The sequence below is a fragment of the Pelobates fuscus genome, chromosome 8, assembly GCF_036172605.1.
Source record: "Pelobates fuscus isolate aPelFus1 chromosome 8, aPelFus1.pri, whole genome shotgun sequence".
Classification (NCBI taxonomy): Eukaryota; Metazoa; Chordata; class Amphibia; order Anura; family Pelobatidae; genus Pelobates; species Pelobates fuscus.
The window spans coordinates 151,390,343-151,408,049 of record NC_086324.1 but is presented as its reverse complement, the minus strand read 5'-3'; the positions used below and the strand labels follow the sequence as shown (position 1 = coordinate 151,408,049).

The 17,707-nt window shown below is 37.5% G+C and overlaps 1 protein-coding gene across 2 annotated transcripts in view; it reads left to right on the top strand.

The window, feature by feature from the left end:
- TTYH3 (tweety family member 3) overlaps positions 1 to 7,393 on the top strand; it is a 102,619-nt gene extending 95,226 nt beyond the window's left edge. For both annotated transcript variants that reach the window (XM_063430437.1, XM_063430436.1), the window contains one exon: positions 4,462 to 7,393. In XM_063430437.1, coding sequence (XP_063286507.1) covers positions 4,462 to 4,477 — 16 coding nt within the window. In that variant the 3' untranslated portion in view covers positions 4,478 to 7,393. The remainder of the gene's footprint in view (positions 1 to 4,461) is intronic.
- The last annotated feature ends 10,314 nt before the right edge of the window (positions 7,394 to 17,707 follow it).

Sequence of the window (17,707 nt, the reverse complement as noted above, 5' to 3'; positions counted from 1 at the left end):
ACACCTCCCATAATGCTTTGTCAGCCTTGTGGGTGTAAGAGCATTATGGGGGATGTAGTCCACAACATCTGGAGTGCCGAAGGTTGCCTATCCCTGGAATGGCTAATATATAGGGAATGTTAACTATTTTATTTTTTTTGGCGACTTTATTGAGGAGAGCCTACTTATGATTTTGAAGCAACCTATATGTTACTGTGTACATTGTTTGCTGAAACTCTTTATTCGCCAAACATAGGTAATGTGTTTTACCAGAAAGGAAATCAAACCGCGTAATACCTACAAACAAATGGATAGAACCGAGTAGCTCTACCATATATATCAGTTTTTAAACTCTCTCCCTACTCTTAAAGTATGGTATTTGCAGTCCTTCTATCCAGCCTGCTTTTCTGTACCTGTGTGTTGTGACACAGGAGGACATGGTCCCCAAACGAACACTGACCAGCTTTGGTGCACTCCAGGTGCCATCAGACCAAATTCTATTTTACTGCACAACAAAGCATTTAAAGGGTGTGCCGTAGACTATTCGTATAACTAAACCACCAATCCGTAATACCATCCATTTTACAATGTCAGATTTACCAGTGATCATACATTGTATTTGTAAATTGATAATGAATACTCTCTGATGCATATTTAAAAAAAAAAAAAGATTCAACTGGGTTTTAACCCCTTAAGGACACATGACATGTGTGACATGTCATGATTCCCTTTAATTCCAGAAGTTTGGTCCTTAAGGGGTTAAAGTTCAACGGGACATTATAGGCACCAAAATAACTATAGCTTAATGAAGCAGTTTTGGTGTATAGCTCATGACTTACAATCTCACTACTCAATTCTCTGCAATTTAGCAGTTACATCACTTTGTTTATGCAACCCTAGTCACACCTCTCTGCATGTGAATTACAAAGCGTTCCTAAACACTTCCTGTAAAGTGAGATCTAATGTTTGAACTTCTGTTATGGCACATTATGTTTAATTCAGAATTTATCTCCTGCTTTAATAGGTTGCTAGACATTGCAGGAGACTCCCGGGTCTGATTCAAGTTCAATTTACAGAGCAGGAGATAAAAAACTTCTAAAGAAAGTTAACACCTGAAAATGACACCCTATTCCCCTGTTAGCTGTGTAAATCACAGCCAGTGGAGGTAATACTAGGGCTGCATAATCAAAGTGATTTAACTCCTAAATGGCAGAAAAGTGAGCAGTGAGACTGCAGGGGCATGATATATATAGATTATAACTACTTCAATAAGCTAAAGGTGTTTTGAAGCTTATAGTGTCCCTTTAAGTATTCTTCCAAAAACTCAGACTGAACAATAAAAAATATAAAAGATTTAAAGCCCCAGACAATGTAATTAAAAGTGCTTTAATACTTTGTCAGTAAACAAAGGCTCTATATCCATTGTGCAAGGATGTGTCTAACGGGCTATTGGTGTACCTCCAAATGCTACCTAAAAAGGCTCTACCCCATCAGTATGATCTAGAAATAAACTTTGCTGCATAAAAGTTATTTCTAGCATTCTATCCCCATGAAAAAGTTCAGCAAATGTAACCATTGTACATGACCCATACATCTGCTCTGCATCCGCGCTTTGACCCTCCCCACCAGATAACGTTCTTACACACTCTGCTGCTTATTGTGCTATGCTTCAACAATGCATCGTGGACCTCTTTAGTGTATTACCACCACTGGCCACCCAACTCCACCAGCAATGCTTTTCTGGGCTTGCACGTTTGTATGCATGAAGATTGGCTTACTGTGGTCATGTCTGCCATTCGATGCTGTTCTGTGTTCCTCATTATAGATAACACTTGGCCCTAAAATATTTGTGCTGTTTTTTTGTTTCCTTCCCCCATTCACAGGTGTGTTTTACTTTGACCTTCATTTTGCAGAAAACAATGATCATTCACTGGACATCCTGCCATGCTTCATTCATTGTTTTCGTAGATCCAGTTGTTTTTCTCGTAAATGAGGATGATTCAGAATTTCGGGGAGCTTGGGGAGCCATTAAAACAGACTTGTGTTTGTCTTTCCTATTGAATCTTTTCCGTTGATTTTGATTAGCATTACGGATTAAATGAGAGTCTCTCCTAACAAACTACTAATGAAGCAGAAAAGAAAATAATAGAGAATAGTTTTCTGGATTTTTTTTTTAAATTTTTTTTTGGTAACGCATTGCACACACACCCAATGTCAGTAAGCATTAATGAAATAAACATGGAAATATATCAAGCTGTTTTTAACTCCCTAGGTGAACACCTCCAGGAGGCAGGCAAATCTTCTATTGTGCCAGTTATTCTATAAGCTAGACTTAAAGGGTTAGAAAATGCTAACTAAAATCTTATTGATCCATGCTGTCCTTAAAATAATAAGTGTGTGCATGGTGTATAGATGGATACATGCAGATAATCAGAGGTTGCAATCAAACCATAGAGCACAAGAATGAAAGGATCTTCCATTCACTCCAGTGTTCTAACACCAACTCTCTGACATGGAATGTGGACTTAGAAGTAAATTATGAGCACATCGTGGCTTGTTTCTTCAGAAGTCTAAATTATACTTAAAGGGAGATTACGCATTTTTAATGCATTAGAACAATTATGCATTGGGAGTTAGGAGGGGGGTTATTCTCCTCTAAAGTGTTTTTGTTTTTTGTTTTTGTTGTTTTTTTTTAATGCAATGTTAGTGTGTAGACTCCTCATACACCAGGAAGTTAATCTTGTCCCATAAATCTCTGCACCCTCAGTTTAATCCACCCACCCTCTGATATTTCATCATCACTTACAATGTATCCAATTACACATAGCCTGGTTGACTGTTTAGTTAACTGGTTTGTCTTATGCTCTCGGCAGAGAGGAGTGGAATGTCTGTCTACTAAGGGATTGGCGAGAACAGCCCCAGATGTCCTTGCGGTATGCAGATTTTGCATGAAAAACAAGGATAAGACATAGCCAGCCTGGAAGCTGTCTCCAGCTGGCTGAGTGACCTGACGTGGACGTACACCTACATATCTACAAACTGGCCGCTTTTCAACCATAAATAGTTATGGTGCTTAGAGTAACCCTTTCAAGAGCCTGCAATAAGCACCACAACAACTGCAGCATTGCAAAGGTTATGCAGCTTGTTTCCCTCCTGAGAGTGCATTATAACTGTAGAATTACTGAAGCTATAAGGATTGTGTCCCTTTAGTGCTCTGAAGAAATGATCCACCAGGTGCAGTTCATGTTGGCGTCTAACTTGTTCATCCCGACGTGGACATGTTGAAAGAGAAGGAGGAGGAATTGAGCAGATTCTTCTCCTCCCTCTCTTCTCAGCTTTCACGGGGAAAAACCGAAAACATTCAGCATGGTGACTATCGGTAAGTAGACTTACGTAGTGTTATCCATTGTTTCCTGCGTTCCATATTTAGGATTTGCCCTCCATGTTGATTTCGATGTATATATCTGTGTATTTATACATTGAATATATATATATATATATATATATATATATATATATTAATAAACTGGCTCGTGATAAACATAAGTGAACACTGCTTACGGGTGCTTATTCCCGGACTCTCTAGCTTGTAAAATTAAATTGTAATACTATTGACAAGTTGGCACATTCTTGATGACATTGCAAGGTGTTTGGCCATTTCCTTAAGTAAGCGTGGAATTGTTTAGAAGAGCTTTTCTGTTGAATTATTATAAAAAAGGACACTCAACCTATTACTGCCCTCTCCTTGTGTCCTATGGTTAAATTATAGAATTACGGTAGCCTCTCAAAAAATGGGCGTTATTAAACTATTTATGGGCACTTTCAAGTGGCAGATATGGTGGGCATTATACTATACGTAGTTTTAAAAGTGACAAAAAATTACACTGTACATTCTTCAGTATATTTTTGTATAAGGACTGTCAACAGTGTGTTGAATAATAGAATGTGATCGTTACTATTGTGTGATCTAAAAATATTTTTTTATGTAACCAGCAGGTAAGTAACCTAGTGCAAATGTATGACCAGAGCAATAATTAGCTTTCATTTTCGAATCATGCTGCCGTATTGTGCAATTCTGCGGTTTATAAGAATCTTATGTATGGACACAATGAACAAGCAATTGAAAATCATGAAAAAGTCAGGAATATTGTATACATTTTTGCGAGTTGCATCCATACGTTGTCGATGCGTACAGGTTTATCAAAGGTGAATTTTGAAAGCCAATTAACTAAGTTACTAATTTTTTTCCGTCAGAGGGCTAAAATCTATCTTGTGTCTGTAACATGAGGCTGGATATGTACTTACTTTTAGTGAATCATCATAGCTTGGGTTATATCTAAACTGCTACTTGAAGACAACAGATTTGCTCAGATATTTCAGAATTTTGGTGACTGCGTTGCCACTGTATTTTAGTTTTCAACTGTATTAGTTGTTTAAACTGTTTGTCTATACTAAATTGTATTTTGTTCCTTTCTCCCCCAGTACACTTCCAGCATGAGAGCGAAATACCTGGCCACCAACCGGCCCGAAAGTGAACTTGCGCGTTAACTTAAGTCAACACCTGCTGGCTAAAACCCAGAACTGCGTGGATCATCCATTCTATGAACAGAATTTGTCATATGCCAACTCCCTCTTCAAAAATTTCCAAGTGTGACATTTGTGTGTTGTTCTTGTGCAACCAAAGCCTAAAAGAGCTACAGTTGGTTTGCAGGAATAAGTGAAGAAAAACAAAGAAAAACCTCTGTCTTCTGGGAATTGTAATCATCAGTTGTTGACCTTGAATTCTCCAGCTGTTGAATCTCCAGGATTTCATCCTTGTAAATGATGTTTGCTGTTTGTGTTCTTGAATCACAAACTTATCTATTTTTCGGGGTCACAGAACCACTGTATATAACAGAATCACCACTGAACCTAATTTTATTTTCTTTTTTTTGTATGCTACGGATAATTGGTTTTAACCTTTTTATTTCCCCTGTGGATTTTTTTTTTTTTTTTCGATGTTACCTTGAGCATCTGAATTCTGTAAATCCAGATGATGTTTTTATTCCCAAATTGTAACTTTCTATCTGTGTAAGGAATCTGTTTCGGGAGTACAAATAGGCACTGTATAATGTCTGTTTTATGAGTCTTAACTTTTGTACTTTTGGTGACTTTTTAAACATACCAATGGGATGAGAAAAATTTAACAGCTGTGTTGGCTCTTCTCTTTTTTTCTTTTTTTATTTCTTCATCAATGCTTCATTTGTTAAATTGTGTACATGACTTCCTTCAAAGCAGGAATAACAAAAATCCACTAACGAAGGAAACCTACTCTTTTTGGCTTAAACATGTGGAAAAAGAAGTAAAGCAAGCCCATCTAAAAGCAGTTGTCTACTTAAATCTAATCGGTTCCACAATATGAAGACCATTACTTTTTGTGAACCTATTTTTTTTGTTTGTTTGTTTCTTCCATCACAGTCTACACTTGTTTTATCTGCATATTACCACCCTCAATCCAGCCTACCCCATGAGAAGAATCCACTATATTCCTGGAAGAATTCTCACAGCTGCCCTGAAAATGTAATGGGTTTTACTCTTTCATGTATTGAAGGGTTTTGGCCAACTAGCATGTGAGTCTATAGAACATTCAGCTCATTCCATTTAAGTTTTGATCTTTACAGGTGGCGCATAAACCGCCTACCCATAGTTTAAGTAGTTGGAGAGTGAATGTGCTATATAGTTCATTATACTTTTTCAAGTGGCAGCATTAATTGTTTGTTTCTCCTGCCTCATTAATGCCAAACTTGGGTCCTGTCTGATCATCCTGGCTCAATTTATTTTTGGGGGTAGTGGCAAATCATATGTAAATCAAATCCCATGGCCATCTAACCCTTGCTTGAATAATTAAAAGTTAATCTGGTGTAGGTGATATATACCATAATAATGTATTAAAGTGGTGCTGTCATCAAAAATTGAGTCCTCATGCTATACTTTAAACTGATAATTTCATGTTCAGCAGTTTATTTTAAATGTAAACATTAATACACACTGAAAAGCCAAGAGCTACACTTTCGGATTGGAGAATCTGAAGGGCTGTAGACATCACACAATGTCAGCCGCCTTTTTTTTCTGATCTGTAAATGTTTTTGAGAATTTGATCATTATTTTAAAGTTACTGCCGCCACAATGAAAGCCTTAAACATCTTCATGTGCCAGTTACAGATACTTGGCATATATTGTTCTTCAATACAACAGTAAATTATAGTAAGAAAAAGCTAAACGTTACAAACATTGGAAATAGCAGTTGCACCAGATCAAAAAAAGTCAGATTGAGTGGGTAGGGTCACCATTCCAAAATCAATTAAGTTAAGAAAGATTTTGTGACAGTACTACTTTAAACATATCTTACCTATATGGCTTCATTAACCCCCTAGATTTATTTTGCAAAATGGGTTCCCTGTCTGTAATTACTGTCATTAAGATTTATGTGACACTTACAATTTGGTCTTTACAATTTTTTAATGATTGGAATTTTGTCGTCTGTGTTCTATTCTCATGTTTTGTTTAGTTTTTCTCGTGTTTTACATGTTTTAATTCGATAAATGTCTATATAGTTGATTAGCTTTCCATCATACTAACCCCGTCTTTCAATAATGTCTGTATTCTACCCTTGCTCTCCCCCCACCTGCCTTCTTAATTTATATATGGTTTGGAAACTCCAAAAACGTATCTATTTTCTGTGCTACCTTGGATGCCAACCTTGTCTTGGTGGGACAGTCATATTTTCATTTTATTTATTTTTTTTTTTTTAAATGTTACCATGCAAAGCTGCTTCGAGTGTCTGCAGATCAGCATGTCTACAGATAAACCTGTTAATATATTCAAACACAATTTCCAATCACAGAAGGCTTCATAGCATGATCTCAATCTCTACCTGTGGCGTTGTTACAACTGTTTGAAATGTACTTCTATTTATGAAGAGTGCTGATTCTATACCCATGAGGAACACCTTGATAATTCTGGCAGTGGTAAATGTTTAGTTTTGCTAAGTAGCCCTTCATCTTCTCAAACTGGAAAGTTCAGAATAAGTGTGGACCACAAGGAGAAGACTTTTTTTATTTTATTTTTTATTCCCACCTTATTGTAACACTATGGGTTGCTAGGTCTCTGCCTTGGGGAATAAAACATCTATGCACATTTTCACCCTATAAAATTGTCTGAGATCTATTTGAGTTACACCATGTACCGTGCTTTGCTTTTATGATGATGATGATGATGAAGATGTCTGGTCCATTTTTTGATGTCGTTGATGGAACACATAATAGAACATAGAAAAAAGTATCATAAAGGATAACTACATTAGGTGTGTGTTGTAGATGTAATTTGAATACACATCTGAACGTACGGATTATAAATGATTAAAAACAATGAAACATACAGTAGTTCTGTACATCTGCATTTTGGAAGCACAATTTTCTGTGATTTTGGCTTCAAGAGATCTTTTTTTTTTTTCTCTCCAGTATTTGTGTTGGAATTATTTGGAAACGTTCTAAAACAGTTCACCTCCATAATGTGAAATTGTAAATAGCATGTTGGGCTCTTCGGCCAGTGAACTAGATCACGGTGTACCTATATAAAGAATCAATTTCAAAATATTTTCATTAATCTCCTGGGAGTGTTCTATTGTAGTATTGTATCCTGTGCGTGAGATTGGTCCAACCTGCTTGCTGATCAAAAGAGCTTGGATTTACAGTTTTTATAATGGATCTAACCAACAGTTGTCGGCAATCAATATCGGAGACCGTGACACCAGTCCTTTATTATTTTACTTTTATTTTTTATGTTTTTATTTATTTTAATTTTTTTAATTCTGTCTTCTGGAGAGTGTGCATAATTTCCCTTACAGAGTAGAAGAACTGTTACATCATATGAACAAGATATTTCTATGTTCAAGACCAATTTTTTTTTATACTGCTTGATGTAATGTTAACAGTGTGTAGGCTTAGCTGGAAAACCTCACAATTAATTGTGTGTTTCACCCGCCTGTAATCCTGTTTTGTATAATTGTGATACATAAAACTACACACCTGGCTTTATTAAGGAATATGACAAATACAGGGTGTATTCTGATAATACACAACTATTTACATACGCTGAGATGTGTCCTGTTAATTTCATCTTCATCGTTTACTGTGTAGTGTTTGTAAGGAACACGTATACGACTCTGTATACAAATGGTGTAGATGTATTTTTCATGATCCATACCAACCTACTGGACTTGTGCATATTACGCCAGTAATGATTTTGGTAAAACTTATTAGAAATGTCAAGATTAGTGTTGGCAAACCGTACATGCCCAGATGTTGTAGAACTGCAAGTTCCATTCTAAAGGATAGCCTGGCAAAGCTTCATGGCAGTTAAAGTTCTACAACAATTATTGGGGATGTACCGTTTGCTCAGTCGAGGTCTAGAGGAATAACACCAGGTGAAAAATATACCACTTTATTACTTTATGTATTAATGTTTCTTTTCATGTTTTGATGATGGAGCAAATAAGGTCTAATTGCTGCTCTGAAACTGGAATAATCTCTTCACGTCCAGACTTTCTTGCAAGCATGGGCTATCTGTGTAGAGTTACAAAGGATGAAACCAATTACGACCACGCAGTGACATTACCTCCAGTGTTTATTGGTGCTGTGTAAACTTTCATACCACAATGAGTCACTATGCAATTCCAGGCTAGAGGTAATACGATTTGGCAGAAACTTCAATCCACCTGTTTAATTTATTTATTTTAATGTTTTTCTGATTGTGGCAGCGTTGCTAAGATCCTCGTGGGTGGAGCTATTGACAGAGCCTGGAGTTCATTGTGTGTGGCTTTCTCAGCGGTGTACAAATGAAATGATATTGTCTCTGGTTGTCTGTCATTTTGAAGACTTTGCACGCAGTTTGACAGAAAAACATGTCATTTGTCCTTTGGTTTCTATTGTGTGCAACTATTTTATATGTAGGGGGTCCAACCATTATGGTTGTAAATTCACACCACTTTATATACGTTGATTATAAATAAGGGATATATGAGGTTGTACTTTTTGGATGTCCACCTAAAAACCACTAGTGGTTCGCGTGTGGTCATCTTTGAATAATGAGATTTGGGTTGTATATAAAGTGACATACCCACTGTATATGTTCACTTATGCAATAGGACTCTGATTTTACTGCTAATTTTATTTTATTATTTTATAGATAACATAAGCGTTTAATAGTTAATTAGTGCAGTTGGATTTGGGAGCTTTGTCCAAAAGTGGTCTATGATTCTGGTTGAATCCATGGTGAATTACCAGATGCCTTTTTTAGAAATGTTCAGAAAGGAAAGTAAGTGTGCATTAGGTCTTTCGTATATTTTAGTTATTGCATGTACTGTTGTGATAATGGAATATGCCTATCGAGCACCTTGTGAACCCTGCATCAGGGACAGGTAGTAATTGAAAAAAAAAAAACCCTACGCTGTGGACTCCCAACAGATACACCGTTGGGACTTCAGTCTGCTGTAGCCATAGTGCCAGTGATACAGTATTCCTGCCCTGAATTAGTTATTGTTGAAGATGAATACGCTATTTAGAATTCTTTAAGCGCTTACAAGTGCAATGTGACTTGCAGATAAATCTCCATTAAATATAACAATCTCATGATGCGTCAAATTTACAATTTTGTATTAAAAAAAATTACTTTGCCGTAAGAGCAACGTTATCTCTGTCCTATTGCATAAATATATATATATTTTTTAATAAATTTGTTGATTGCATTACAGCTTACCTGCACTTAGCTAAATGTTTGTATTGTATTTTTTTTTTCTTGACTTTTTTTTCCTTTCTTTATCATTTTTTTTTTCCAGCTCTCTGGTTTAAACATATATGGAGACATGTTTAAATATTTCCTTTTATTTTCTGTCGAATTTGCAAGCCCCCCAGTCCCAAACAAAAGGGGTTTATAGCATTTTTTTTTTTTTTGTATTTTAATATTTTTTTTAATTATTTACTGTGCTTTGTTTTCTAAAAACTAAAGGTAAAACATAACTGTATTTTCTGTGGTTTCCATTCAACTTGAATATCATGTTTTAAAATAAAATTTAAAAAAAATGAAAAAAACAAATATGTCCAAAGTTGTTTTTTTTTTTTTTTTGCTTTTTTTTTTTCTCTCTTTACATTACGTTATGGGACTCGGATGATGCACTTTGCATTTCTTTATTGAATCACACTTGGAATTTCCCTCCTTTTTAAAATCAAAATTTAAATAGTTCACATTTTTTAATTAACATTTTTCATTGATGTTTTAAGGCATTACGATACAAGTTGTCAGAGTCCCAAAGCGTTAAGTACCCCCACAGATAATTAGAGAAAAAGGGACTAAACTGACTCTCATAAAACAATATAACAAGCATTATTAATCCACTGTAGTGTGGATAGGCTAATGAACAAGTGATCAGAAAGGGTAAAGTGGTTTCAATGCCAATGCTTCTCATTCCTAATCCAATACAAGATCTTTGCTCAATCTGCGCCTGTGAAGGCTGGTTGGTAAGGATTCCAATGGAGGAATAATCTTGGTACATGACCATCATGCAAGTGTGTAGCCTCTTCTCTACAGCCACGAAAGAAAGTAGAAACCAGACCGAGGTTGATAAGTGGCTTACTGGGAAGTGTGAATATTCCAAAATACCAGCACTTTGAAGCAGTACTCTTATCAGAGTTTATTGGGTGCATAATGCTGGTGAAGATGTCAGTCCAGTCGCACTTCTCCAGCACTTCCCCAAGCTCATGTTTCTACGTGGATGTGTAGTGCAATCGAGTGGGATACACATTTGAGATAAAATAGGAGTACGTATTGATATCAGGCCTGGCTTCTTATGTGATAGTCTATAATTGAATTCTTAAAAAGTAGAACCAACCTCTGGATGGACCCTTAAGGAAACATGCCTCAGAAAGCACTGTCTGAGTGAGTGCCACTAGAGGTTTCCCTAGGGCCCAGGGATAGGCAACCTCCGGCACTCCAGATGTTGTGGACCACATCCCCCATAATGCTCTTACACTCATGCTGGTAAAGGATCATGGGAGGTGTAGTCCAAAACATCTGGAGTTTGAGTTCTAGTAGACAGCCACTAGAGGTGGAGTTAACCCTGCAAGGTATTTATTGCAGTTTATAAAAAAAAAAAAATGCAATAATTACACTTGCAGGGTTAAGGGTAGTGGGAGTTGGCACCCAGACCACTCCAATGGGCAGAAGTGGTCTGGGTGCCTGGAGTGTCCCTTTAATCAGCATTTTAAGCTTTTTGATGGAAAAGTACAACTAGAAAATTAAACACCAAACCATCTATGCAATGAAAATTATATATCATAAACATTATTATTAGTCTTTGTATAGTGCCAATCGCTTCTGCAGCGCAATTATGCAACAATGGTATTTGCCAATAATTAATTGACAGACACGAGATAAGGAAGGTCCTGCACAAACAAGCACACAGTCTAGGCCAGGGGTGCCCTAAAGAAAGATCCCCAGATTTTGTTTAACTACAACACCCATGATAATTTGCATGCCTTTAGAATAACAAAGCATCATAGGAGTTATAGTTCTATAACCGCTGGGGATCTACCTTTTGGGCACCCCTAGTGTAGGGGAATTAGATTGGCCTGTGGACCCTCTCAAGCTTGGTGGAGAAGCTATAAGTGCCCAAAAGGTAGACCCTCAGATGTTGTAGAAATACAACTCCCATGATGCTTTGCATGTCTTAGAATGACAAAGCATCATGGGAGCTGTAGTTTTAAAGTATCTGGGGATCTACATTTTGGGCAAGATTAGATCCGGTGTCACTATACACTGTATAGGAGGGATGGCCAAAGGGAACTTGAATAAAGGAGATTGGTAAATTCAGTAAAAGCACAAACAAAATCAATAAAAGTAAATAAAGGGAGAGAATGAGGATTGTAGAATAACGGTAAGTGTCTCTGACATTCAGGCTAGTAAAATGACAAATCTACAAAAGTACTGAGGATCAAATAGGGAGGGTGGATGAAAAAAAAAATTGGTGGTTGCAAAGTTGGGCCGCTCAGAGGTTGGAAGAACATTGCTGGGAGAAATGGAACAGCATTAGGTAAATGAAAGAAGATGTAGACACAAAAATTCGGGTTGTGAAAATGGTTTAAAGTGGTTGTGGTGCAAGGAGTTTTTGGATGTTAGCCGCCTGTTTTCTGCGAAGCGTGTAAGAAAGAGATATTGGGACCAAGCCCTTTGCACTCCACTCCAATAATTTTTACATTAGTCATTTGATACATTAGTCATTTAAAGCCATCCAGGTTTCTGAGTGCTGAGGTTTGGTGAGCAGAGGAAGCTGATCAAATCCTAAGAAAAACATGTCATGGGGGCATTCATAATCCTTCTTGGAGCGTCCCTTTAAAGTGGGAAGCTAAACGTAATACTAGAATTAATTTTAAAGCAACTCTACATTAAATTGTCTCAAGATTTTTACCTAGTCACGCTTTTTCCATAAATGCCCACCAGGTGGTGGTATATGCAAACATAAAAGCGTCCTTTCGAGGTTTTTCATGGGGCTAACAAACTTATACATACTAAATTAGACAGGACATGAACTGCACAGCTCACATGTTGACTAGGAGTTAGGAATGAATTGATACCAAAACATCTTTTAATTAGGTCGAATAGCTCAAGAATTATTCCTAACCTAAACCAGAACAAGTGTTGTTTTATATTGGGTGCTGAAATTATTATTTATATAGCGCCATCAGATTCCGTAGCGCTGTACAATGGGTGGACTAACAGACATGTAATTGTAACCAGACAACTGGACGTACAGGAACAGAGAGGTGTAGTACCCTGCTCAATGAGCTTACATTCTAGAGGCTGACCTAAAACTACCAAAAACAATTCGCATGCTCACCCAAAATACACCTCTTCATTAAGGTTACATATTAAAAATAAAAAACGAATTACAGATAAAAATAGGGGGGCAACAATTTTGATGGATCCTAAATTTGTCTGAAAAATGGTAAACGCCATTACTTGCGTTGATGTCTTTCATGGCCCAAGATCTGCTTTCTGCCCATATTTTTTCATAGATGAATTCACTTAAAAAATGTCAAATTACAAATGTCTGGAAAGGTGCAAGTTATCAAAGGGACACCATAATGTTACATAGTTAGCTGAAAAGAGACTTGCGTCCATCAAGTTCAGCCTTCCTCACATATGTTTTTGCTGTTTATCCAGAAGAAGGCAAAAAAAAAAACCTAGTCTGAAGCGCTTCCAATTTTGCAACAAACTAGGAAAAAATTCCTACTTGACCCCAAAATAGCAGTTAGATGTCTCCTTGGATCAAGCAGCTATTACCCCACTAATTAGAAATGATATCCCTGTATGGTATGTTTTTGCAAGTATTTATCCAATTGCAGTTTAAACATCTGTATAGACTCTGACAAAACCACCTCTTCAGGCAGAGAATTCCATATCCTTATTGCTCTTACTGTAAAAAAACCTTTTCTTTGCCTTCGATGAAATCTCCTTTCTTCCAGCCTAAATGTGTGACCTCGTGTCCTATGTATAGCCCTGTTTATGAATAGATTTCCGAATAATGGTTTGTACTGGCCCCGAATATATTTGTATAATGTTATCATACCCCTCTGAGGCGCTGTTTTTCCAAACTAAAGAGATTTACATTTTTTAACCTTTCTTCGTAACTAAACTGCTCCAATCCTTTTATCAATTGTTGTGACAATTGTTGTTGTCACAATAAAAACAGCCGGGCAGCTTTATAGCGATGTTTATAATATAATGGTGGGTGTATATTGCGCAGGGTATTGCTCTAGTTTCAAGTATGCTTAAATTAAAGGGATATTTAGGATTTCTGATATACGGATAGGTATTAATATAGCTCTGTGAATAGTGTGTACTCTATCCTGTAGGTTTGAGGGTACCAAGAGTTACGGGATACTTATAGTTAAAGGTACATTGTCATTTCATTTTCCTTTTGGTTTTCCTTTCCTTATGCTTTCTGTATCTTTATGATTATCCTCCTTCCCTTGACATTTGCCTTTATTTCTATTTATTATCTTTCCTTTCCTGCAATGAATATTAATACCTGGGTGCAGCCATTTTGTTCTGCCCATGATGTCTGCAGTTTGCCCTTCTGTGGGATTGTTTTACTGATGGATTGTGGGTAAATTTGATTGGTAACGGAAACAGAATCTTGCTTAAAGCTCTGCCCATTGACAACTTTTGACAACTTGACTGCCATACAGTGCATAGCATGGGCAAGACAAGTATTGCGCCCCCTAACAAGTTAACAATTCCCTGAGTCCCTTAACATGCTCCTAGATAGCCTTGCTCCTCTTTCGCTACCTACCTCGTCTCGATGATGCGTGAGATATTGATAATTGCGTTGCGTAATTTTTAAAAGATTTTTAAAGGGAAGTACCTCAACTATCAGTGTCAGACACATCACAGAGACGAGGCGGGTAGGGAAGGAGGAACAAGGTTATATCGGCACCCGTGACCGGGTGTACTTGTATAATACCAATTAATCCTGCTGATATCTTCAAACGGGAAATTATCCTATTAATAGACATTATGTAATTCACTGATAAGGATTACATGAGGACAGTATGGCTATAATTAGCAAGAAAACCACTATAAAATGTTACATAGCGACATTTGTTTTCCCTGTCATGTTCGAACATTGGGAAATTTTCTGTGTGAGGGGGACGGTGTGCTATTTCCTCCATTATTACTTTATTTTCTTGTCTTTTGACAGTTTGTGCCCCTACAAATTTAGAACATAGGGCACCCCCCCCCCCCCTGTGCCCCCTCCACTCCCACCCCACCCACCCCCACGCTACGCCGCTGCTGCTATGCGGAAGGAAATGTAGTCCCTACTTTTCCTTATCTGTTGTATGAAAATGTTAACTTTAAGAGGGAAAATAAAAAGTGATTCAGCCACAGCTCTATAGAAGCAGATTAGAGAAACTTAAAATCCTTTAGACTTTCCTTTACCCTTCTAATCCAAACCTGAGCTCTACAGTATAGTTATACATATTTTTTATGGATAAAGCACTATTCCAACATCACTCTAACAACAGCATTTAAAGCATGCCTTTTCAACGGCGATTGCCAAAGAGAGGTTCTGCCATCTTTAAGATCACAGATTCACTAAATGCACCGAGCTGGGAGTAAAGTTTAATCAGTGCTCACTTGAAATTGTAAGCATATGATCTGCTCCCATAGCATGGTGGGAGATTTATCAAAGTTTTGCCAAAACATTTCCATCTAAATTTTAGCAAAGTTTCAGCACAATTTATTAAAGGACCACTACAGGCACCCAGACCACTTCAGCTTAATGAAGTGGTCTGGGTGCCAGGTCCAGCTAGGGTTAACCCTTTTTTCTATAAACATAGCAGTTTCAGATAAACTGCTATGTTGATAATAGGGTTAATCCAGCCTCTAGTGGTTGTCTCATTGGCAGCCGCCAGAGGGCTTCCGCGCTTCTCACTGTGATTTTCACAGTGAGAAGACGCCAGCGTCCATAGGAAAGCATTGCTTTCCTATGGACTGACTAAATGCTCTCGCGGCTCATGCCGTGCATGCGCGTTCAGCCGATGACGGGGAAAGGAGGAGGAGAGTGCTCAGGGCACTATAGTGCCAGGAAAACAAGTATGTTTTCTTGGCACTATAGTGGTCCATTAAATGTAGTTTTTTTTTTTTTTTTTTTTTATTAATTTATTTATTTTTGCGCCTTATCTGTAATTTTTTTAATCTGTGCCATATTTTCCCCCAATGCAACAGATCTATGAATTTTTTTCTGCAACTTTAACAGGCAGAAAAGTGGTGAAATTATTCTGCCACTATAAATTCGGCGGACCTCTGGGATGGATTTTTCTGCGACAACTGGTGGAATTTACTATAATTAAAACCATTACTTTTTAGACCACTTTAATAAATGTAATAAAAATAATGACAAAATTTAATGGCCACTTTTCAGAAAGCTTTGTTAAATACCCCCCATTGTCTATGAGAGTTGGGTTCAGCGCTAAACCCCAGTAGTACGTTATCTGTGCCTACAGCCTAGAAGCATTTTTGCAAGAGAAGGTGAGAGTTTTTTCTGCAATCGAGCAGTGGCCATATTATGTCATGTTCCAACACCTTAGCCAATGCACCCGTTGATCTATTGCCCATGATGCAATTGGCAAGACACAGGCCCAAAATCTATGAAAGTCCTGCAGGACTTGGGCTGGTTGGTAAGTAAATGTTTCGTTGCAGCAATGAAGAAACATATGAGTCAGTGCAAATAATCTTTGGAATTTTACCTTCAAAATGGCGGCACTAACTACCCTATTTGTGTGGCAAAAGTAATTAGGTCTGTAATTTTATATTTTTACACTCCGGGGAATAAAAAGGAACTTTCACAAACACTACAAAGCAGTTCCTCTTTAAGTGCAGGATTGAAACAATATTTTTGTTAAATGATCCTTTATTTGCAGAACTGTGGCCAACCATTGTTTTGCTGTATCAAGAGATATTCGAGTCCCACCCCCTGATCTCAGACCCCACAGTGTTGATTGCTTTATGACAAAGCCTCTATTATCCTTTCTTCCTGTACTTGTGTTTGTTAAATAGTCCTTGAATACTATTATTTAACTCAATGGAATAAGATAGTGCTCTTTGTTCAAACGGGAATTGTGGAGAATTGATCAGGAAAAAAAAAAATTGGTAAAATGTTCTGCTCTTTTGGCTTAATAAATGCAGTTCCTAATTTTGGTTACATTTTCAGCTCTTTTGGCTTAATAAATGCAGTTCCTTTGTAAAAACCAACTCAATGTCAGCTTTCACAAATTAAAGTTTCATTTTGGGTTTACTTAAAAATAATCTGAAGTACAATAAAGACCGCCAGGATTCCAGAATTTATTTAGACAAGTTCACACGAGAGCAAGCTGCTTGTTCCCATGTAACTCTGCCCACTCCTCCATCTGACACTGCCATCTTCTCTGGTGCTAATATATACCACTATATCGGCTGTTACACCACCAGCAACCAGAAGAGAGGCAGGTCCCCTTGGAATACACAGTGCCTGTAATAAAACCAGACTACCCCCTGCTATGATTTCCTATTCCCTCATACCATCAACAGTGGTGTGTAGGATGAAAATGGAGAACGATGAGCCCAGAACTGATGCATATTAATAAATATGTATGTATAGTCTCGTCATAACCAAGAAGCAGACAATCTCCATTCCCCTTATCTAATGTAAGGGCATACGTTTTGTAAGGGGTTAATGAAATGGAATACTTGGGAATGTGCCTACCCACATGCACTGGTTAAAAATGAGTACGGGGGAGGCCAAATCCCCAGATTAGTACAGAGTTTCTTATCTCTCACCCTCAATATACATTCAGGGTCAGGGAGTGATAATTAATTTAGGACTAGGCTTTCCAGACCCCATGTTGCTCACCCCTCTTTCAGTCCCTATACTATTTCTGACACTATAGTGTTAAAGTCACAGTTTAGATCCCAAGCCCCCTTGCCTCCCTTTACAAAGGTAGTTTACGTACCAGTTTCCAGCACCACAGCTAGGCCCTCCCCGCTCCGTTGCTGAGATCATCAAATTAGATAATCCTAACCAATCCAATGCATTCCCATAGGAAGGCATTGAGAGGCTATTGTGCATGTGCTGCAAAATGCTGTGCTGTGCCAA